Raw genomic sequence first — 22,465 nt, 5'->3', positions numbered from 1 at the left:
AATTCAATTTCAGGCAATTGTTTGGCCACTTACCACCACCACCACATGGCAAGATAAAGTCTTCAAAAACCAAACTCAATCCCTCTAATTTGTAATATGTTTGTTAATTTCCCACTCATTTTTCCTGCAGATTCAAGGAAAACCAATCCTCAAAATTTAGCATTAATCCACTTCCTAAACCCTATATAAACAGCAAGAGTATGGATCAACTTAGTATCAGTTTCATTTCTCTTATTAACTGTTTTGAGTCTTCTTTTTTTTGCCATTAGAGGGAAAAAAAATGGAGGCATCAAGCATTCAATCCATGGTGATCCTTCTGCTATTATGTGTCTCATTGGGGGTGACGCAAACACGGGCAGGTACTGGCAAAACACCTCCGGGAGCCAAGCCAACACGGCCTGTCAAACCACAGCGTGTGACATGCTACAACCATGGTAGCAAATGCTTTTTGAAATATGTAACATGCCCAGCTCAGTGTCCCCAGGTCCAACCTAAAGATGGGAAATCTAAGGGATGCTTTCTTGATTGTTACTCCCCCAAATGTGAGGCTGTTTGCAGAGGTATGAATTATGCTTGCAAATTTTAGTAACTGTTTACAATGACTGTCTTGAATTATCAGGAAAATGGAAGTAATCTGTATTATTATTGATGAAACAGGGCGTAAACCAAATTGCAATGGCGTGGGAGCTGCCTGCTTTGACCCTCGCTTCATAGGTGGAGATGGCATTGTGTTCTACTTCCATGGCAAGGGCAATGAGCATTTCAGCCTGGTCTCTGATATCAATCTCCAAATCAATTCCCGATTCATTGGTCTCCGCCCTGCTGGAAGAACCCGGGACTATACATGGATCCAGGCCTTGGGTCTCATGTTTGGCTCTCACACCTTTACCCTTGAAGCCACAAGAACAGAAAAATGGGACAACGAGGAGGATCACTTGCAGTTCTCTTACGATGGAGAAGCTTTATCCATTCCAGAAGGCCTTTACTCGGAATGGACCTCTCCAGAGAACAATCTCAAAGTGGAGAGGATTGCAAGCAAGAACAGCGCCACAGTCACCCTCTCAGAAGCTGTAGAGATATCAGTTAATGTGATTCCAGTGACGGAGGAAGACAACAGAATCCACAATTACCAGATACCTTCCAACGACAGTTTCGCCCACTTGGAAGTACAATTCAGGTTCTTTAATCTGTCAGCTCAAGTTGAGGGCGTTCTTGGACAGACTTACCAACCTAACTTCCACAATACAGCAAAGGCAGGTGTTGCAATGCCTATTGTGGGTGGGGCGGAAAAGTACAGGACCAGTTCTCTTCTCTCGGCAGATTGTAAGTCTTGCCTGTTCTCTCCCAGCAACAATGTGACAGGAGAGGGCTTGCTATCTATGGAATATGCCTCACTTGACTGCACCAGTGGGGTTGGGAGCGGCAATGGAATAGTGTGCAGGAAATGAAGGACTAAATGTGGTTCTTCCTTTGTGTGATGTTCGTTTGAAATAGCTTTTAAGGATTTCCGTTTAAGGTGATTATGACAGTAAAACTGCTGTGTGAAATAAGGATTAAGAAAGGCTTGTGGTGGTCCTTCTCTACTGATGTTGGTTTTCCACTGCAAGAAAATTGTATGTCTACATGTAAGATGGCATACCTTTTATTTGGTTGTAAGTTTGAAGCAAAGTCAATAAACCATTGATTCAATGATATGAGTTTATTATAAAATAATGCTTTAAAAAGAAAAAAAAAAGTGCAAAAAAATAATTTTTTTATATTTGATTAAGAAAATAAAATATAATTAAAATTTTATGTAATTTTAAATTATTATTTAAAAAAAAAATGTTTGTTCCAAAATTGTTGAGAAAAAACTTCTCATATTTAAAATGCAGAAATCCAATGGGTAACAAAATGGACCCACGGGGATGATCGAGTGGTGGTAATTGGTAAGTGTTTTTCTGGTACCGGATGGGCCACTACCTTCTACTATTAAATTACCAATTAACCCTTCACGTTCCTTTTAACGTTGACACACAGTTTCAAGAAAACGACGAACTGATTCTCGGTTTGGTTGGTGAGAAAATTTTGTCCCAAGTAGAGGTTTATCGGCAGCTACTCATCCTGGCACCTAGGTTTTGTGCTCTGTTGATCCTGATTAGTACATGATCCCGCTGGTTGCTGAGGAAATGTAGAAATTAAGTTTCAATTTAAGATTTCTTTTGGGTTATTTTGGGATTGGAGGGAGTGATCTAAAACGCAAGATTCCAGATTTTGTTTTATTTTTCTCCTTTTTCTCTGCGACCGAACACATACAATGGATTATCTGTAAATTGCAATTGGATTGAAGACCTTTGTTCAGTGTTTAAATTAGCTCTTTCTATCTATCAGATATGGCTTGGTCTGGGGTCTTGTTGATTGTGAGGGCACTTGTTCTTCTACAATTGATTCCTGGAATTCTGAGTTGGGGAAAGGAAGGACACTATGCAGTTTGTAAAATAGCTGAGGTAAAGTTTCATAATTTCAGATATTGAGTTTCGGGAATTAGGTGATTCTTTTTTCTATTATAGTTCCAACAGTTCAAATTTTACATGAATATCTTGGAATAACATTCTAGTGAACCAATGCCAGAAATGTGGCCAAGCCTAACTTCCTTTTGGATCTCGAAAAGGCTTGAGGAAAAAAAAATCCATTTTAAATTAAATTTTCAGAAAATTCTTTTGTCCTCTTGACATTTCCTTGGTCTAAATCCAAATGGAGCCTTAAATTGTAGCCTTGGTTGCTACTAGTATTCATTTACTTGTTGAAAGTGAAAACTCAATTTTGGAGTACATTCTATGAATCAGATGACATCTAAGTAGGGAAATGATATATGTTGCAATCTCAAGGTATTGCTTACATTAAAAGCGTGACTGTAAATGGATACTTGTCTGCAATTCAACTCTATCTAGGACTAAGTGCTCTGTTGAGTTAGAGAATCGCTTCTCATGGTAAACAAGTATTCTATCGAATGAATAAGAGGAAAAGAAAAAACAATCGGATGAGCATGTTCAAGTTGAGCAAAAGGGAGTAATGGAAGAAGTTTTTATCCCGTTCTGCTTTTTGCATAGCTCACATGCAACAGTTTTTGGAACTCATCATTTAAATGCATCTCACTCAGGGGAGCCTCAGATGATAAAATAAACCAGATTAGACAACCATAATTATGATCATCTGACTCTAATTAACTCTCATATAAGTTTCTGGATCTGGGGAAAGTCCAATTTCTAAGTTGGGTTAATCAGTCTCAATGGCCTTTATGTGCACTACTATTGCACTGAAGCAAGGTACTATTCATTGATCCTGCTACAGTATGTCCCAAAAGGGCTAGCACTCAGCCCGATGCATCCCTTCACCAGGAAGGATGATGTGAAATTTTTTTGGATATTTCAGGGGTTCCTTTCTGAAGATGCATTAGGAGCAGTGAAAGCATTGCTTCCAGATTATGCTGAAGGTGATCTGGCTGCCGTTTGCTCCTGGGCTGATGAGATTCGTCACAACTTCCATTGGCGATGGAGTGGCCCTTTACATTATGTAGATACGCCAGATTACAGGTGTAACTATGAATACTGCAGTAAGTTTGGTGTGGTGGTTATTTTCCCAGGTTCTGCTATTGTGTTCTTTGCATTTTGAATCACTTCTACTGCTGTTTCTATGTTGAGTTATTCCCAAGGACTTTGGAGTTACAAAGAAAACCATTAACCTTTATGCTACTCTGATAAGTAACTGTTGCTCATCCATAACATCTGGGGGGCAAGCTGGATGATCAAAACGATTGAGCTCGTGTTCTATTTTGTCTGACTTCTTCATGGATGAAACTAGAGTTTTAAGGTCTGAATTGAGTGGGCTGCTTCCTACTTCTTCAATACTGTTGTCAGTGTTGGGGCAGGTTGCCTAGGATAGATTACATGCTCTGATCTAGGGAGGCTGCTAGGGCATGCTCTTTTGGATCTGCAGATATTCCTCTATTTTTCAAGCATGCAGTACCATGTTTAAGTTCTCTTTGGTTTCATTTGTTTCTAAAACAAATCATTAGGAGTGTATCAATTTTTTTAGAAAAGGCATCTGGGGATATGCAGGTAATGATGGCTTACTAGTTCAAATCGTGCATAAAGTAAGCTAATTAATGTGTGTATAGTTAGCAGTAAAACTTAACCTAGAAAAGCAACTTGCAAAATTAAGCAAAATCATTGCCTTTTCTTTTATATTGGAGAATGTCAGTCTATGTCATACTTTTGTTGGAATACCCTAGTTTACAGTTTTCATTTCGTCATGCGTCTTTTTTTTTTTCAATGGACTGAAATCCGATTCATAATATGTACCTTAAATCTGGTGAAGTTATGTTGCATTTGATCACTAGCTGATTCTGCCCTCTTGGTTATATTTTCAAATTTACATCCCCTTTTGACAGGCTAGCTAAGAAATTTTTGTTTCCTTTAACATTATTCTCAAATAATGTACTTTGTTATAGGAGACTGCCATGACTTCAGAGGACACAAAGATATATGTGTAACTGGAGCAATTTACAATTACACAAAGCAACTCACTTCTGGTTATCACAATTCAGGTTCAGAAATAAGATGTAAGCACCAATGTTTTACTCGATTTAATACTTGCATGGTCTTCAATCTGATTTTTTTCTGTAACTTTAATGGCTCTAATTATAAGGACTCTTCCTCTGTTACATACAGACAATTTGACAGAGGCACTCATGTTCTTATCACATTTTATTGGGGATGTCCATCAGGTTTGCTCTTTTTGGCACCTCAGATTGTTTATAAGTCTTTCCTTTTTTCTTTTTCTTTTCTTTCTTTTTTTCTCTTTCAATTATAAGGTCCTGCTAAATATATCTTACCATAGATTTCTTTGGAATGTATAAGTGGGTGGCAGCCTCATGTGGAAAGGATCATTCATAGAGTGAAATCCAGTTTGAAAGAATATGTATCACAAATTTACCAGGATTGCATGCCTTTTGCTATAGATACCATTCAATATTCCATAGGATGGATTCATTTGTAGAGAGCCACCTGTTTAGTGTAGCAAAGTGGGTAGTCTATATGGGACACAATTCCTTGCAACTATATTTAATATTTATAGAAATTCTAGTTTTTTTCTCCTGGTTCTGTACAATGATATATATATCATATAACACACCATATCAATATAGTTGTGATTAATACCCAGGAATCAGAAGAATGGCTGCAGAGCCATGGTGATCACCATAATCACCCATTTACTTTACTAATCATTTACCTAATTCAAAGGTTAACTTTGTATCAGTCTACTTTTGCTTGTCTACCCACAAAACTAAATTGATACAAAAGATTCCAGGGGGAAAAATTGAAAAACAAAACTAATTAAAGACTTCATCTTGTTTCTTGATGATAGCCCCTACATGTTGGTTTTACTGGAGATGAAGGTGGGAACACAATAATAGTCCGTTGGTACCGGAGGAAGACTAATTTGCATCATGTAAGTGTTGGATAGTTCTTTTTAATATATGAAATTTCCCTCCTTGTTCTCTCACATTCTCTGTTTTCTTTTCCCCCTTCATTAATTGGGGTAACATGTCATAAACAGTACACAAGTTATTTTGAGTGCTGATAAGGTGCAATATAGTAATGTGTATAAAAAAAAAAGGGATGCATTATAGGAATGCTGGATTGTAAGCAGGCACATGTCATGTGTGCACATACACTGGAGCTGGCAGGATTTCAGAAAATCTCTTCTTTCTCTGTTGCTGACTCTCTTTTTGTTATCTTTGGCATTTTTTTCTCCTGTGAGATGGAAAACAAAAAACAGGGAATTTGAGGATTTCTACATGAGACTAAGAGGGTCTTTCATAAAACTTATACCTAACTTCATGTTAAATTATTCTTAAGTTGTTAACTTAAAACTTATTACTTAATTTTTACTTTAAGTATTAAGGTTATTTGGTAAAGTTAACTTAAAAATTATTCCTAATCATCAAATTGGCATATTTACCCTAAAGTAATTTTTAACTTATATTTATGCTTTCACTTATCTTTAGCAGTGAATTTATTTGTTAAACATCTATATTTAAAGTATTGTAAATGCATAAGATAACTACAAAAATATTTATTATAAAAGATGAGATTTGAATGTGAAGTCATGTTTGTAAAATATACTCACTAAAAATGGACAAATAAGGCAAAAGAGATTTGGGATTAAGAATAAGTTAATGACTTAAATTAAGTTATTAAGTTGATTTACCAAACACCATCGAAGACTATGTTTCTTTTTTCATTGCCTATTGACATTATTAATGATTTAACTATTTCAAGTTATTCAAGGTTGATTTGCAGACAAATAATTTGAGTTAGGTGGATTTTTATCTGACAAGTTTTGGTATTTCAGCCATTTATTTAACAAGAAAGAGCAGGGTATTTCAGCCATTATTAACAAGAAAAAGCAGGGTTTCCTGGGAGCAGGTTGAATAATGTGGTTACCATGAGTTATGAGATATTTGTAAATGTCTTTCAGTTAAAAATTACATAGAAGATATAGCTCACTATTTTTCAGTGGCATTGAACTCCCATTGAACAAACATTTATGCTTTTCATTGAATGTTTTATCCTATATGAAATCAAGGACTTCCAACCCGTGTGACGGGTATTAAGAAATGGACTGACTTTGAATCTAGAAAACCTATCCCTATGATCCATATCACAAACCTTTGCATCTATGAAACTACTTATGATCAACAACCTAATGCTAGAATAAAGAAAAATGATTTAGTGCTCTTCTTCCTCTTTCTGGCCAGACTAGTTGATCTAACATAAAAGATGTTAATCAAATGTTGCTAATTCTGGAATTCATGTTCATCTGTGGTGTTGCAAGTGTCAATCATGCTTATTGTTATGTGATCAGATTCAATTAAACTGGTTTTGTTCCAGATATGGGATAACATGATCATTGATTCCGCCCTGAAGACATATTACAATTCAGATCTTGCAATCATGATACAAGCCATTCAAAGAAATATTACGGTACGCTTTTCCTTTTTCCTTCTGTTTATGTTTCTGGGTCGAGCAGTTGCATATACTGGAGGGGCACTTCAAACTCTTGGTTGGTTCTCCCACAAAGTTAATAAGTGTTTAGATGTCAAGTAATGGTGAAAGATTTCCCTGGGGCTCATAACAGAACCAAAGATTCTTATTCTAGCTGAACAATTTTGATAATTTGAGTGGCAAAGTAGTATATATTCTGGTTTTTCCATTTGTTTTTCATTTAATGAGAGCTAGAAAGGAATTTTACAAAATTCTATTAATTTAGGGACTGAATTCCTGGTTTTTTTCCCTTGGTAGTCCCTGCTTCTTTTATTACATCTAATAACCTTTTCAAGTGTATTATTCAATTGACAATGAAAATCAAGTGCTCCAAGATAAATTCATTTTTTTAGTGCTGTTTCCTTACCTTGTTTTGGAGTTAAATATACAGTATTTACCTTTTTTTTCTTTTCGGTTCCCTTTTAATGTAAATAGGGTGATTGGTCCTTTGATATCTCATCATGGAAAAATTGTGCATCTGATGATACGGCTTGTCCAAACCTGTAAGTTCATCTTCCTTCTTGTGCCTTTTGGATGTGCTGATTTGGCATCCTTTGAATTTTGGTTTCTGCCACTATAGTTTTTAGGTGATTGGTTTAATTAAATACCTGGCACATGCATTCCCAAAATATATAGTACTAAGACAAGATAAGAAAAATGAGAATTGATAAGTTGTGATCTCGAAAATTGGTTTTGTTGTGCTTGATTTGATCCATTCCTGATGTTTGATAACTCAACTCTCATTCCATTCCTTTATGTGGATTTATTAACAGATACCAACAAGGTATAATTTGAATGAAGACTGAACATGGGAACTAGAGTACTGAAAATATTTACTATTAAGCATCCTTTTCCAATGTTGATGCGCATGCTCAGGCATTTGCATAGCTTAATGCTAGGGAATTGCTTACTCTGTTACTAAGTTTCACCTTCACTAAAACAATTGGATGAAATATGCATATCGATGTTTCCTGAAAAAATTCAGTAGATTCTCACAACATAAAAATTCCCATGTGCCTTTGGCACTTGGTTGATATGGAAAAACTGTTTTTTCTCACAAACTAACAAGTTTTGGAAACATATGATGGAAAAGATTTCACTTCATTGTCTGTCATGTTATAGAGAACAAGATGTAGCTAGACATGATTGAGTGCTTCTTCTTTTGCAGGTATGCTTCTGAAAGCATTAGTTTAGCTTGCAAGTTTGCTTACAGAAATGCCACACCAGGAAGCACTCTAGGAGGTAAATGACTTTTTAATTTTTAATTTTATTTATTTGTGCTCTTTTCAAATAAAATATTGGTCTCTTCAATGCATGTTACATTGCTTCTCATAAAAAATATATCACATATGGAACTTCCATAGGGATGGCACATTAATTTGGACTACCAACTCTAGCTTTACAGATCATTAACGCATAAATGTGATCTATGCATCATCTAATAGCTAAAATTAACTGAGGAATCTGATTATTGAAATTCAGTATGTAAATAAAATCTGCGTGGTTTAAGAAGATAAAGATAATCGTCATCTCCCTTGCTCATATGATAGTAAGGGATCTATGGCAATTTCTTTTTCCTTGTTCAAATTCAAAGGTCTAAGCAGGGGAATGGAGCCCGTCATATGATTTACTTTTCCTGTCTTAAGTAATATTGAAATTCATATACAGAACTGATTTTTACAATGTCATTAAGAGCTTGTCACATGAAGCATCACTGCATCTTGGGCAGGTTGGGATGGGTGCCCGTCATATGATTTACTTTTCCTGTCTTAAGTAATATTTAAATTCAAATACAGAACTAATTTTTATAATGTCATTAAGAGCTTGTCACATGAAGCATCACTGCAACTTGGGTGGGTCGGGACGGGTTACGAGTCAACATAAGCCCAAATATATTACCATGGAACCAACCCTACTCCTAGCCTGGCCCAACTTGGCTAAGCCTAAGCTCATGTTCTGGATCAGTTTAAGATTGGTTGGGGAGTTGGGTTATGCAAAATTAATAATCATAATGTAGGTTGAGTTAAGATATGGTGGGATTGTCTAACACATGCTGCACATGGCCAACTGAGTCCGGGAATTTACAGAACACAATACAATTGTGGATAAGGCATGGAAAATGTGCCAGAAAAAAATTTATCATGTTTCCATAAATGACAAACTATGTTCCTTATAAGCATTCAATATGCTAGTTGAATTTATTGCTTGGAGCATTTCTTTTTCTGCAGCCTACTTATGTTTTCATGTTCTGTTGTGCTGTAGATGATTACTTCCTGTCTCGGCTACCAATTGTGGAGAAGAGGCTAGCCCAAGGTGGGATCCGCCTGGCTGCCACCCTTAACCGTATCTTTGCTTCTCAACCAAAAATCTCTCTCAAGCATGAAGATAAAAGGGTAGAGAAAACAATTCCAGTGGATTATATAGAGTGGAGCCCACTGCAACAATTTTCATAACTTGAACTTCGTCATACTGCAATCTTCATCTACCATTTAGTTAACTTTAAGGCAAGCCAACAAGTGTATATTGTGTTTACTATGTCACACTATTCCTTTTTTATCAGTTGCTTTGCCCATCATCTTCTCTTGCTTGTATTAGACGTTGGGGGTTTGGGGCACCCAAAAATGCGGAATGTGAAACTTGCACTCAATAAGGACCTTATGTGAGCATTGTATATATATATAACCACTCATTGCTCATGCTTTCTCATCTTACATAACTAAATTGTCTGGTGACCTAAGTCGACAAATCTTTTGAGAGAATGGGGAAGTTTGGACGTTTGTTGAGGTTGTCTCGGTCTGGCGTTGGTTTGTTGGTGGTTTTCGCTTTTGTTATGGGGCCTGGCGCTCTGGCCTGGAGCAAAGAGGGTCATATCATGACATGCCAAATTGCGCAGGTAACATCAATTTCGTTCCTGTAGGTTGTGGGTCTTCCTTCCATGGAGGCCTTGGCCGAAGAGCACTAGATAATCTCATTTTTAGGTTTCAAGATCAAGAAAGTTGACTATTTTAACCTAGAATCATTAAGAGTGAAAGTTCACTATTGGATTCTTATATCCCTCTGACTCAGGGAGGAAAATTGTGTATTTGAAATATTGGTTTTTTTTTTCTTTCGTTTTTGCTATTATTTAGCAGAACAGATTTTCTTGGCCAACTTATACATAATATTTGTCCAATATTTTATAGAATCTGGAACCTAAAACAGACGCTACTGTCCTCCATAGTACTCATAGATTAGATTATGGTGATTAACAATCGCTATAAATTCAAATAATAGGCTCTTCTGGAGCCAGAGGCGGCAGAAGCTGTTAGAAATTTGTTACCTGACTATGTCAATGGAGACTTGTCGGCGCTCTGCACATGGCCTGATCAAATCCGGCATTGGTACAAATACCGGTGGACGAGCTCACTTCACTTCATCGATACACCCGACGAAGCCTGCACCTTTGATTATTCAAGTAAGCTTAATTCTTGGAAATTCTCTGAGATGTTATCAAAGGCAATGCATTAGTAACGTGAACTTGTTCTTGTCACACAGGGGACTGTCATGATCCCCATGGATTGCAGGACATGTGTGTTGCTGGTGCCATAAAAAATTTCACCTCTCAGCTTTCTCATTATGGAGAAGGATCCTCTGATCGCAGATGTAAGGATACCAACTTCTATGAGTTTTTTCATTCATCTCAAACATGTTAGGTGTGGTGGGTGTTTGCTTCAATTTCCTGGTTTCTTTGCCTTGCAGATAATCTGACTGAGGCCTTGTTGTTCTTATCACACTTCATGGGAGACATCCATCAGGTATGTGATGTAATTTGAATGTCCATTTTATCCATCCTTTTCACGTCTTTTTCTTGATCAGATTTTACTTCTTTCTTGTTCTTTCAGCCATTGCATGTTGGGTTCACAAGCGATGAAGGTGGAAACACCATAGAATTACACTGGTTTAGGCACAAATCTAATCTGCACCATGTGAGTAACAACAACTATGGCTTCTTTTTTCAGCTTCAAGACTGGAAAGGACAAATTTTGAAAGCAAATGATTGGGCATAGCCCCATTTCTTAATATCCTGAAAGAAATAATCAGCAACTCTTTGCTGTGTATAGGTATGGGATAGGGAGATCATTCTTACAGCTGCTGCAGATTTCTACACAAAGGACATGGACCTCCTCCTGGAAGATATAAAAGGGAACTTCACTGATGTAAGACCAACTAAACACCCTTCCTGCATCTAAATGGGAAATTATTTTCTTTGAATTGTCAGAAAGATAAATTCACCAAAACAAAGAAAATATAATCAATTTTTGTTTCATGTTTTTGGTTATTATACAACACAGGGAGTTTGGGCAGATGATGTTTCATCCTGGAAAGAGTGCAATGATCTCCTCACTTGTCCAAACAAGTATTTCTCTCCCCAAGAAACACCTTTCTGTATTCTATATGTGTTTCCTCCTAGCTACTTACTTCTGGTTCTCATCTATGCTTCTTTCTATACATACACAGGTATGCTTCTGAGAGTATAAGCATAGCTTGTAAATGGGGGTATAAGGGTGCTAAGCCTGGTTCAACTCTTGCAGGTAAGTCAATCCAGCTCTCCACATGGATGGAGTTCTAAGAGAACCTGTTTTTTCAGTTCATTATTATAATCCAAAGACCATTCATTAGCTTGTTAACTATAGGATGATGATTAGTAACTATTTTGAGAATTGTGTGTTAACAGACGAGTACTTCAATTCAAGGATGCCAATAGTCATGAAACGAATTGCTCAGGGTGGAGTTCGATTGTCCATGATTTTGAACCGGGTCTTCGGCCACTCCCATGGAAAAATGTCAGCAGCAACTTAATCACATAACAATGCAAAATCCTGGAAGTTTGCTTGTATTCTTTGGTTAACCATCTCTCATGTATTAGCTTGACCATATCAGAAAAGCTCATTCATTTCAGTTCTGTCCAAGAACACCCACAAATGTATACCATCTTTAATTGATGTATGGACTTCAATTAATAAAATGTGCTCTATGTTAAGCTTCTCCCCAATGACAAAGACTAAGCCAGAGGTCACTTTCACTTGCAACAAAAGAAAAATGGCTAAAATAGAGGACCTCGACCATGAAATAAGGGAGACCTTAAAAAAAATACAGCAGGGTGTTGGACATGACATTGACAAACGACAGAAGCAAATGGAATAAGAGTGGGGAATTGGCCACAAAGTGAGGGAGATTTTGGCCTGCCAAATTGGGATGGTGGTCATGTCTTAAGGAGAAGAGGATTGGCTTCTGTGGTGTCCTCATTCTTCTGTTCCTTCAATTTAACTTTTAATCATGCTAGAAGTAAACAAGCCGTCTGCAATTCAAGCAGCTGCTGCCTTTCTTGTATGAATAGTCATACAAGGGGGTCAGCAAGTTTTGGTTATGATCCAACCAATTTGAACTATATTCTCTTGCTCCAACTACAAAGTATGAATTAGAGGGCATATTCTCTTATTCTTGCAAGACTATCATAATTGTTTCATCTCAAAATTAAATTATACAATCCCCAACCCCAATCACAAGTAAAGCATATTCTCTTGGTTCTACCAATATCATAATACTTTTTTAACTTCAAAATTAAGTTTTATTAATTAATCTAACTTGACTTTAAAAAAACCATATAAGAATGTACAGTTTCCTGAACTTCTCTTGAAGGCTTAATTCATACAAAGGATGCAAGTACTGTATGACTCAAATTTATGTTGAGAAGGTTGGCTGAATAAGTTCACTGAATACCCTTATGCCTAATTTCTATGCCCAAAATTAGGCATATAAATGGATTGAGTTTAGGTTAGGTATTAAGAAATTGCTTATAGTGGTTAGATATTAGACATTTTCTTTTGGGATTTTTTTATTTGCATTTTTAAGTAAAATTTTCTTAATTTTGACCGAAATTATAGTCAATGTTATTAAGTGCGATGTCTTAACATTTTAATGGTTAAATAAACCAAGTGTTTTTAAAAAAACATATATATTTTATAGAGCATAAAGCATATCCTCCTCAAATAGGAATCTAGAGAATATTCTTTGGTTCTACTAAGATAATTTTATTATTTAATTTTAAGATTAAGTTTTATTAATCCTAATTTAATGTGAGATATAAAACTCAAATTTTAACTTTAAAGACAGGTGAAGCCTGAGGGGGGGCAGCCATGACATGGACCAATGAAGCAAGGGCTGAGCTGGCCTAACATGAACAGACCTTGGGCCTTGAGCCTTCGGCCATGTGCATAATGAGTCTGGGGGCATGATGAGCACCTCCAGCCAATTAGACCCAGACCCAAATTAGCCCATATAGGATGGCATTCGGGTATAAGTGGGATAACCGGGTTAAGAGGGGATTTGAGATTTTTTTTTTCCCCAAACCTCGGGTATCCGATTTGCCCTTACTATATACAACAAAGTAAAATACAATTTTTTTTATTACAAAAATTGACTTCTCCAAAAGCAAATTATAAAAATTTATAATATTTATTTATTTATAAATTACATATTTTTAAATATAATAAGAAAAATGATAATACATTTAAATAATAAGGACGATATCAAAATAAGGTCACTGGATTATCATCCTTACTACCCTATCTTCAAGGAAAATCCCAAAAACAAGGGTATGAGAATTTTGAATGTAATAGGTTCAAATCTCTTTATATTAGAGCTAAATCATGGGTTTGAATTGCATGTTAGGGAGAAATTGTTATGTATACAACAATATTGTTCCTTAAGAAAAATGGTTATTGAAAAATGATACTAGGATGAGCATGTAATACCCGAGATGACTAATTACCACTATTATAAGCCTCAGTATGAGTTAAGACTCCTATATGGGTGTGTTGCGTGAGAGGAATCAAAGCTACTATGTACCTCCAAATGGTTAAATTGTGAGTGAGATGAGTGTAAATGATTGTAACATTAAACCATTTTTATAAGCCTTGAGATGGGTGCGTTGTGTGGAATGAGTAATCATTGTATACCTGTGGATGGTTAAGCCCTAAGAAGAGTGTGACATCAAACCATATAGAGAGAAATAGCTAATTAGATTTTAGATAAGATGATCAAATCCTTCATCCTAATAAATGGTATAAGAGTCTTCCGTTGAAGATTTTTTGAAGAGAAAATAATAGAATATAAAAGAGGATTACAAAATGGATTTGAGTTGAAAATGAAGTCAATTGTTCTTTCATTGAAATGTGATACATGAAGCAAAGAAGAGTGTGACGCACAAGAAACCCGAAGTATGGAATAAAGATTTGGTTTATACAAGTTTTTTGAAAGACTGTATTATACAAAGATAAAAGATTAACCCAATGAAATTTGATCTACCATGGGGATTATTAGGAAGTGTTTCAAGTTCCTAATTAACATATATTTCTTTCTATAAAAAGAATATTGTATAAAATATTTCTTAAATTCATGCATTATTATAATTAAATACTTATAAAATAAGGAAAATTAATAGAAATATCTCTACAAACATTTTTTTTATAAGGGGAACCAATTATGAGATATGATGGAAGATGAAATTGTGAAAACTATATATGATAGATAGAGATGTGAAAAAGAATAGAAACAAGTAAGAGGGCTCAAACACTCATAGAGTAAAGATGGTGTAGATATAAAAAGTAAGAGAAATATATAATATTAAGGAACCTAATAATTGTATATGTGTTTACCCTATGTTTTAGTGAAATAATATCTCTAATCCATTGATATAAATATGATTGGTTGAACCATATTAAAACTTTGTAAACCTTTGCATTTAGATTATTTTATTTTTATATTTTTTTATTAATTAATGTGTGTATTAATTTTTTTGCTTATATAATGAATGGTATCAGAGTTTCCATTGACACAATTGTAAAACTCTAATTACATTTCTTAATTATGGCCCATGAAAACAATCTATAAATGTGGGTGCAACAAACTATGATAGTGCATTAGCTCTTTCATTGTCTTTTATCTCACTCTTTTACAAAAGAGGGTTCTTGATTTTTTTTTCTTTATCTTTCTAAATCATTATAACATGAATTGAAAGTTGTTGTCACGTCATGGTGATCAACAAATATAGCTTGCTTTGGATGACGATGGAGCTAACAAAACTTTGTATGAGGACAAATCTTAGGGGTAAGAATTCTAGCAAAGAGTGCAATGAGAAGATGAATGAAGAAGAAACATTAATAAGAATACATCTGAAAGTGTTTTTAGCTAAAATATTTCTTATAGAAACATTTTTTAGAAGAATCGTCTATTAAATGCTTCTCCAAGAAATGCTACAAAGTTTTTTTTTTTAATTTTTAAAAATAATTTTTTTAATTTTATCAAATATTTCATTTCCCTTCAAAAACATTTTTTATACTAAGAATATTTTTCATCAAACATACCCTAAAAAAGGCAAAAGTAAGAGAAGTTGTTTTGCACTACATCCATTCAACAACATGCCACATGAAAAATCTTAACCCCTCATTTTCTATACGTATATAATATGAATTACTATTTCATCGTCACTTGTTCTAGTTGGTGAGAAACAAAAGAGACGGTATGGTCAAAAATAGGATGTATAGTCTCATTCATGAACCTTCACGAAGCGAGATCTGTTCTTGTTTAAATTCAATGCGGGGTAGTTGGAGGAGTGACAGATATGAACTATTCATGTGATGTCCAATCTATGGGAATGACAGACAACGAAAATTTAATAATCTCGACGACAGACGGCTCCGAGATCCTGGGAGAGTCAGCTTTCAACCCTCTACATTTGAAACACGACGGACAAGACTTCCAGATGAATTTGACACGAAATCTCTACCTCTCTCAACCGTTGCTTTACTTCCACGATTCTCGCAACATTCACGGTGCCGCTTGGGTCCCACTCAGAACGACCAATGAGCATGGAGAACTGAGTTGGGCCCACGCAGTAATATGAACTGCACCACTTGAGATCAAAACCCCCCATAAAAACTCACCGTCGGATTTCGGCTGCTATACAGCTGGCGACCGGTCGTGACAAAAACCCCAAATTACCCTTTTCTAGATCAGCTGAGAAGCGATCCCAGTAGAAGCAGCATCGTCCTTTTCACCTCGATTTCCAACGTCGGTTCAATGAACCCCTCTAACGACGTCGTTTTAGTTGTGGAAACGAAAACTGCCAATTTCCTAGTAGTTTCCTTTTCACATTTTTCTCTCACCGCCAGCCCATAAGCCAGGAACATGGAAACTGTTTTTTTAATGTCTAAGACTTTAGATGGAAACTTTCCATTCTCCAATGAGTTTCTTGCTTTGCAAGTCGCCTTTTTTGAATTTTCAATGTTCCATACTTACATTATTCTAGGTTAAAACTGGCCATATATATGGGCTTTGTTGTGTTATGTGGTTACGAAGAAGAGTCCGTAACTCTTTTCTACAACTCCTGAGATTTTGGACGTGCCCAACCTTTGAGCTTGAGCCAGAAAGCTGAATTCTTCAAAATTGAAAAGTAATTTTCATGGAGTTTCTCCCCCATTCTTCATTGCTCTGATATTAACACTCCAATTTCATATGGCTTGTCTTCTGTTTTCTTAGTTTTTAATGCATTACTTGTGGAATTAATGATGTAGTCCTTGATTTTTTGAATGATGCTGCTTTGTTGTGAAATCTTGTTTTTCTGGTACCTCTGGTAAGAGATGGTATCTTGTGGGAAACCCAAGACGCAGATAGAACACGGGCTTAGCATATTAAGTTTTTCTTCTGATTGGTTTGGTTTGGTTTGGTTTGCCCATTTATTTTGAGTTTAGGCTGCTTCATGTTCTGTAGTAAAAGGTGAGGTTAAGGTGGCTGGTAGTAGATCTAGGAAACTTGGGAATCAAGTCAGGTAAACTTGGATATATTCAAGAACTGGTCAGTGGTCACCGTGTTGTGCTGTTCCAGGATTTGATTGTGCCAGTTGGTATACAAAAATGTGTTTGGCAATGAAGGAGTAAGGGATTTTCTATGTGTTTGGATCTTCTATAATAGTGCAAGTGTTTGGTCTTTGTTGCTGTCATCAACTGATGAGCAAAGCTAAGTTGGTTTTTGTTTTGTGGGCATGGAGTAGTCTTGGAAAGCATCGTTTCTGATGCGTGAACTTGTCCATTCCCTTTGGACGAGAGCTCCAACCTCAAGTGGTTATTTCTTTTCTTCCACACATGTTTTGAGAGAGTAATTAATTAGGCTTCCTCTATTTAATACTGCTTTAAGGTGTTCTTGTTTCAAATATTTGCAATTTGTGTGGCTGACTCTCTCTTCTCCATCTTGCAGCAAATTTGAATAGGTCCATTTGTGGGATTGGGTTCTGAATAAGAACTTTCTAAGCATATAGACTGGTCTTGCATTAAGAAGCAGTCTACAATGGCACTGGCAAGGGCTGCAAGGAGTGGCTTCTTTAGGTCAAGAGGCGCCATTCCCAGTTACAGTTGTGGGAAAGATGTGTTCTTTGATGCGGGACACACGCAGAAGTTTTTAATTTCCTTTGAAAATATTACATCAGGAGGCAATTTGTCGCAACTTTCCAGCGTTAGGAAGGTTGATATCACAAGTTTCGGGAGCCGGGGAATAAGGGCAACCCCCCAATATCAATCTCCTTATGCAGAGAGGGTCACAGAGGAATCTGATTTAGAGAATGATAGCCCAAGTTATCCAGGACTGGAGGCAACTAAGCCAGGGGAGAAGCCAAGGGTTGTTGTCCTTGGTACTGGGTGGGCTGCTTGTCGATTCCTCAAAGGACTTGACACCAAAATTTATGATGTTGTTTGCATAGCACCAAGGAACCACATGGTTTTCACTCCCTTGCTTGCTTCCACTTGTGTCGGAACCCTGGAATTTCGCTCTGTGACTGAACCTGTTGGTAGAATACAGTCTGCATTGGCAACGGAGCCCAATTCCTACTTCTATCTGGCCTCATGCACAAGCATCGACACAAACAAACACGAAGTGAGTGAACCTCTTTATTGTATCTATGCTTCGTGAGTGCCACTTATGAAAGTCTATGTTGTGTTGAAGACCATGTCAATTAAAAACCTAAAATCATTTCTTCATGATCAGGTATACTGTGAGACGGTTGGCAATGTTGGACTACCCCATGAGCCTTACCGGTTTAGAGTTGCATATGACAAGCTTGTTATTGCTTCTGGCGCAGAGCCATTGACCTTTGGCATCAAGGGAGTGAACGAACATGCATTTTTCCTTCGCGAAGTAAACCATGCTCAAGAAATAAGGAAGAAGCTTCTCTTGAACCTCATGCTCTCTGAAAGTCCAGGTAACTGATGTTTTTTCTTTCATTAGGTTCCCTAGTTGTAAAGAGTTAAGTACATTGACCTCTTACAAAACCTGCAAACATCATTTTGAATTAAAATTAATGGAACCAATAGATGGACATGTTGGACTACAGATGGGGAAAGGAGGACATAAAGCAGGGGAAGGGGAAAGGAAGAATCCCCTGTATTCATTGTGATTTTATATATCAGATTGACAAAATTTGCGAAAACTTGTAGAGTTCCTGTTTGCCCTGAACTGTGGATTTCTTGTCTTCAATCTTCGCTATCTTCTTGTATATAAAAGGCTTTACAAAATATTACATGATATAATCCTACAGAAGGACACACGCAGCTGTGTGTCTTTATCCAAATTTCAGTATCAATCCCTTAAATAGGTAAATGTTGTGTTCAACATACTGATTGATTATTCAAATCAGTCCTTGTGATAGTTGCCATGGTTAACATAGTAGCCACTCTTCTCAAGTTTGGACTTCGGAGAAGCTTTTAATGGGAGTTGCTCTGTTTTGACATTAAGTTTAATTTGTCCATTGCAATCCATTTTCTCATCCTGAGCCATATTCCATCCAAAATTTTCAGAATATGGAGTGCATTGTTTGAAGTTTTCGCCATTGACTGCTTTAGCTTTTTCCATCATCAACACCTTACTAAAGCCAGAATTTTAAGCTCCTAAATGGAGTTTTAATGTTGGGATTGAATCCATTGTTGCAGGTATATCAGAAGAAGAAAAGAAGCGCCTATTACACTGTGTTGTTATTGGAGGAGGCCCTACTGGGGTGGAGTTTAGTGGCGAACTGAGTGATTTTATCATGAGAGATGTCCGTGAGAGGTACAGTACTCATGTTAAGGATTACATCCAAGTCACCCTAATAGAGGTATCCCTACAATTCTTTGCTACACCTGCTTCCAAATCTGTACAAATATGTTAATATCAACCCTAAGTTCAAATTTTGTCCTTGAACAGGCAAATGAGATTTTGTCATCATTCGAAGTTGGGCTGAGGCAATATGCAACAAACCACCTAACTAAGGTAATTGAGATGCATTCCTGTATCTTTTGAGGAGAGTCTCTTGCTCGGTTTCTTGTATTGTGTATGACACTTGAACTTTTGTATCAGTCTGGTGTTCACTTTAAGCGAGGTGTTGTGAAAGAGGTGCATGAAAAAAAGATAGTCCTCAGCGACGGAACTGATGTTCCATATGGCCTCTTGGTATGGTCTACAGGCGTGGGTCCTTCAGAGTTTGTGAAATCACTGAACGTTTCCAAGTCCCCTGGTGGAAGGTATGGTTATTTACACTACATTTTTTATTTTCGTATTTGTTCTTCTCCTCTATATTAACTTAACATATGGATGTATATAGGATTGGTGTGGATGAATGGTTCAGGATTCCTTCAGTGGAAGATGTGTTTGCACTGGGAGATTGTGCAGGTTTTCTTGAGCAGACAGGAAAGCAAGTGCTTCCAGCCCTGGCTCAGGTCAGATATGTTATTCCACTAGCATATTTTATTTTTGTCATTGATTTTGAAACTAATAGGTTAAACGACATTGTGGGAACAGGTTGCAGAAAGGCAAGGAAAGTTTCTGGTAGAGTTGTTTAATAGGATAGGTAAGGAAAATGGAGGCAAGGCCTTGAGTGGGAAAGACATCACAATGGGAGAGCCTTTCGTGTACAAGCACCTTGGCAGCATGGCATCGGTGGGGCGTTACAAGGCGCTGGTTGATCTCCGACAGTCCAAGGTACGCTGGTTGCTGACTATGTTCTTATGTTCACACTTGCAATTCAATTCAACTCCATCACGTTTTGTAATCGTTTGGGGGAACATGGGATGACTCACGAGTCATGATTTCTGACTCTGTGACTTATGTTTGGCAGGATGCCAGGGGCATTTCACATGCAGGGTTCATCAGCTGGCTCGTCTGGCGCTCAGCCTACTTGACTCGTGTCGTGAGTTGGAGGAACCGCTTTTACGTGGCTGTCAACTGGGCTACCACGCTGGTCTTTGGTAGAGACAACTCGCGCATCGGTTGAACTGTCATGAACCCTATGGCCCAAGCCTAATGTGTTACACGCCTCTCGCATCACCCATTTTCTAGATTCAGTGAAGGCATTCCAATTCAACCTTGACTTTGCCTTCTTTTTCCTACAAATAAGGGTGGTCGGTACACATTAATTATTATTGGCCTGCAAGGTGAGACCATACCCTAGGAAAAATAAATTGCCATTATCACAGCTGCCTTTATGTACAAACCATTTTATTTTTTTATTTTTTTATTTTTATTTTTTATGTTTTTTTGTTCTGGTTACTTTGAACCAAGTCACTCCAATTGAATAAATTCATAAATCCAATTGGTCACACTTTAAGTCAATTTTTTTTTTTAAACAGTCAGCGTAAAAGCACCGCAACCGAGCAATTACCCACGTGTTTATTTATGGTGTGCGGCCGCCGAGTAAAGTTAGGTTCCGTCATAGTGACATCATCGTCCCTACCGCGTGCGGGTTTGTCTGTCAAACGCGTGGAATGCATTTTCCTCTCGCATGTATCACCGGACATTCATAAGACACGTGTGGAATGCACTGTTTTGGGATGAATCATGGCCGTTCATTCTAATGATTTGCCACAGCGAGATAAGGCAAAATTGAAATATGAAACGACGTCGTTTCCATGATTGAAAACATTTGCAACAGCAAAAACAAAATCAATTCATTCAAAATTCCTGAAACGTTACAAACACAAAGGGGGGTCTATTCTCTTTACAATCTGGTGGTCACTAGAAACTTGAAAGATGAAGCGGCTGCGATCATTCCAAGCGCTGCAAAACCTCTCAATCTCTTAAGGAAAAAAGAAAGTCTCACAATTGAGTTCTCCGATTGGGATGTGACCGCCGGCCACTGGGTGTGAAGATGGACGCCACAGATTGGGCGAACCCCACCACGATCCCCATCTTCACCTGACCTCTCTTGGGGATCGGACGGCCAGAGAGCCTCTGTGAGAAGCTTCCACGGTTGATCATGGATCCTCCTGCACCATCCATAGTTTCACAGAAGATTGGAAGGTTGTCGATGCGGAAGCTTTGTAAGTGTAAAGGTAAAAGCTTTGCGAGTGTTAATTGAAGTGGGCTTGGTGGAGAGGTGAGGTGGGAGGCATCTGGGTTATATAGAGGATTCGGTTCTAAAATGCCCTTAGTTTTCCGTCAAATTACAATAATACTTTCTAATCTTAGTGCCTTTTAATGAGGGCGTTGTTGTCATTTGGGAAAAAGCTATGATATGAGCAAAATAAAAGGTGCCGTCTTAAAGTGGGAGTCAAGCAAGGCTTTAAGAAAGTGAATTAATTCAACATGTGCGTAAAGATCACATGCCAATTGTGTGTATATCAATAAAAATTATAAAAAGTGAATTAGGCATCATTTGGCACGGGGCAGAGTGGGTCTGCCTAGGCTTTATGTCTTTTCCCAAGTCCCAATAATTAGTATCTCCAATTAAATATGAATATCCTCTAATAATTAATAAACCATTAAACGCATAAAATGAAAATTACCATGGTTTCAATTTCATCTTTTCCAATAATTAATAAACTATGCTGTGATTCTTACAACAATTTCTAATGAAGAAATTTGGGAAAAACAAAAGAAAATATACAAATTTAATGTGATTCGACAAAATACCTACGAAAATAAAGAAAAAGCTTTTATTATATCAAAATTATGATTATATAAAAGAATATTTATATTAATCCTCGTGTATTAAAATTTTAAAAATATCATTAAACCATATTATAGGTACATTCTTGAGTGGAACAGAGTGAAACGACGACGTTTATCCTCTTTATTTTTAGTCACATACTACAACAAACGATATATATCCCTAGTTTGCCTTTTTGAGGAGAATATGACAACAATCACATATTTCGTGCTTAATGTTGCTTCCTTCCTTTCGATGTGGGAAAGGGATTTTAAAGCAGACAAAAAGCAAACCATCCCAAAGCAGTACCTTCTAGTCATCTCTGAGTAAAGTCTTTGCAACTAGGCGACACTAGACTCTGTAAAAAGCCTTCAAATCCCCTCCAAGG

General features: G+C 36.9%; 4 protein-coding genes across 8 annotated transcripts; all 4 read left to right on the top strand.

The window, feature by feature from the left end:
• The first annotated feature begins 249 nt into the window (after positions 1 to 249).
• Positions 250 to 1,687, top strand: LOC117924174. Its single transcript, XM_034842755.1, has 2 exons — positions 250 to 560; positions 658 to 1,687. The coding sequence occupies exons 1-2, from the start codon at positions 281 to 283 to the stop codon at positions 1,446 to 1,448; spliced, it is 1,071 nt and encodes a 356-aa protein (XP_034698646.1). The 5' UTR covers positions 250 to 280; the 3' UTR covers positions 1,449 to 1,687.
• A 308-nt stretch (positions 1,688 to 1,995) lies between these two features.
• LOC117923825 (endonuclease 4-like) lies at positions 1,996 to 9,784 on the top strand. 4 transcript variants are annotated; one of them, XM_034842299.1, is made up of 10 exons: positions 1,996 to 2,076; positions 2,371 to 2,486; positions 3,412 to 3,592; positions 4,490 to 4,600; positions 4,710 to 4,765; positions 5,407 to 5,490; positions 6,936 to 7,028; positions 7,524 to 7,591; positions 8,257 to 8,330; positions 9,351 to 9,784. In XM_034842299.1, exons 2-10 carry the CDS (start codon positions 2,373 to 2,375, stop codon positions 9,539 to 9,541), a joined length of 972 nt encoding a protein of 323 aa, XP_034698190.1. In that variant the 5' UTR covers positions 1,996 to 2,076; positions 2,371 to 2,372; the 3' UTR covers positions 9,542 to 9,784. The 4 variants fall into 4 exon arrangements, with proteins under 4 accessions (XP_034698190.1, XP_034698189.1, XP_034698188.1 ...); XM_034842298.1 differs by having other exon boundaries at positions 2,026 to 2,114; XM_034842297.1 differs by lacking the exon at positions 1,996 to 2,076 and adding an exon at positions 2,083 to 2,170.
• Positions 9,785 to 9,821: 37 nt separating this feature from the next.
• LOC117923826 (endonuclease 1) lies at positions 9,822 to 12,120 on the top strand. Its single transcript, XM_034842300.1, has 9 exons — positions 9,822 to 9,981; positions 10,362 to 10,542; positions 10,623 to 10,730; positions 10,827 to 10,882; positions 10,970 to 11,053; positions 11,189 to 11,284; positions 11,420 to 11,484; positions 11,586 to 11,659; positions 11,803 to 12,120. Exons 1-9 carry the CDS (start codon positions 9,847 to 9,849, stop codon positions 11,925 to 11,927), a joined length of 924 nt encoding a protein of 307 aa, XP_034698191.1. The 5' UTR covers positions 9,822 to 9,846; the 3' UTR covers positions 11,928 to 12,120.
• A 4,302-nt stretch (positions 12,121 to 16,422) lies between these two features.
• LOC117924190 (internal alternative NAD(P)H-ubiquinone oxidoreductase A1, mitochondrial-like) lies at positions 16,423 to 21,692 on the top strand. Of its 2 annotated transcripts, XR_004652739.1 has the most exons (10): positions 16,423 to 16,581; positions 17,382 to 18,053; positions 18,165 to 18,378; positions 19,106 to 19,269; positions 19,359 to 19,424; positions 19,512 to 19,675; positions 19,756 to 19,870; positions 19,953 to 20,132; positions 20,269 to 20,584; positions 20,780 to 21,692. XR_004652739.1 is itself a non-coding variant. In XM_034842771.1 (9 exons), the coding sequence occupies exons 2-9, from the start codon at positions 17,472 to 17,474 to the stop codon at positions 20,422 to 20,424; spliced, it is 1,641 nt and encodes a 546-aa protein (XP_034698662.1). In that variant the 5' UTR covers positions 16,423 to 16,581; positions 17,382 to 17,471; the 3' UTR covers positions 20,425 to 20,751. The 2 variants fall into 2 exon arrangements, 1 of the variants encoding a protein (XP_034698662.1); XM_034842771.1 differs by lacking the exon at positions 20,780 to 21,692 and having other exon boundaries at positions 20,269 to 20,751.
• Positions 21,693 to 22,465: the final 773 nt, after the last annotated feature.

The sequence above is a fragment of the Vitis riparia genome, chromosome 10, assembly GCF_004353265.1.
Source record: "Vitis riparia cultivar Riparia Gloire de Montpellier isolate 1030 chromosome 10, EGFV_Vit.rip_1.0, whole genome shotgun sequence".
Taxonomy (NCBI): Eukaryota; Viridiplantae; Streptophyta; class Magnoliopsida; order Vitales; family Vitaceae; genus Vitis; species Vitis riparia.
The sequence above is the reverse complement of the archived record's forward strand: the minus strand, read 5'-3'. Positions and strand labels throughout refer to the sequence as shown.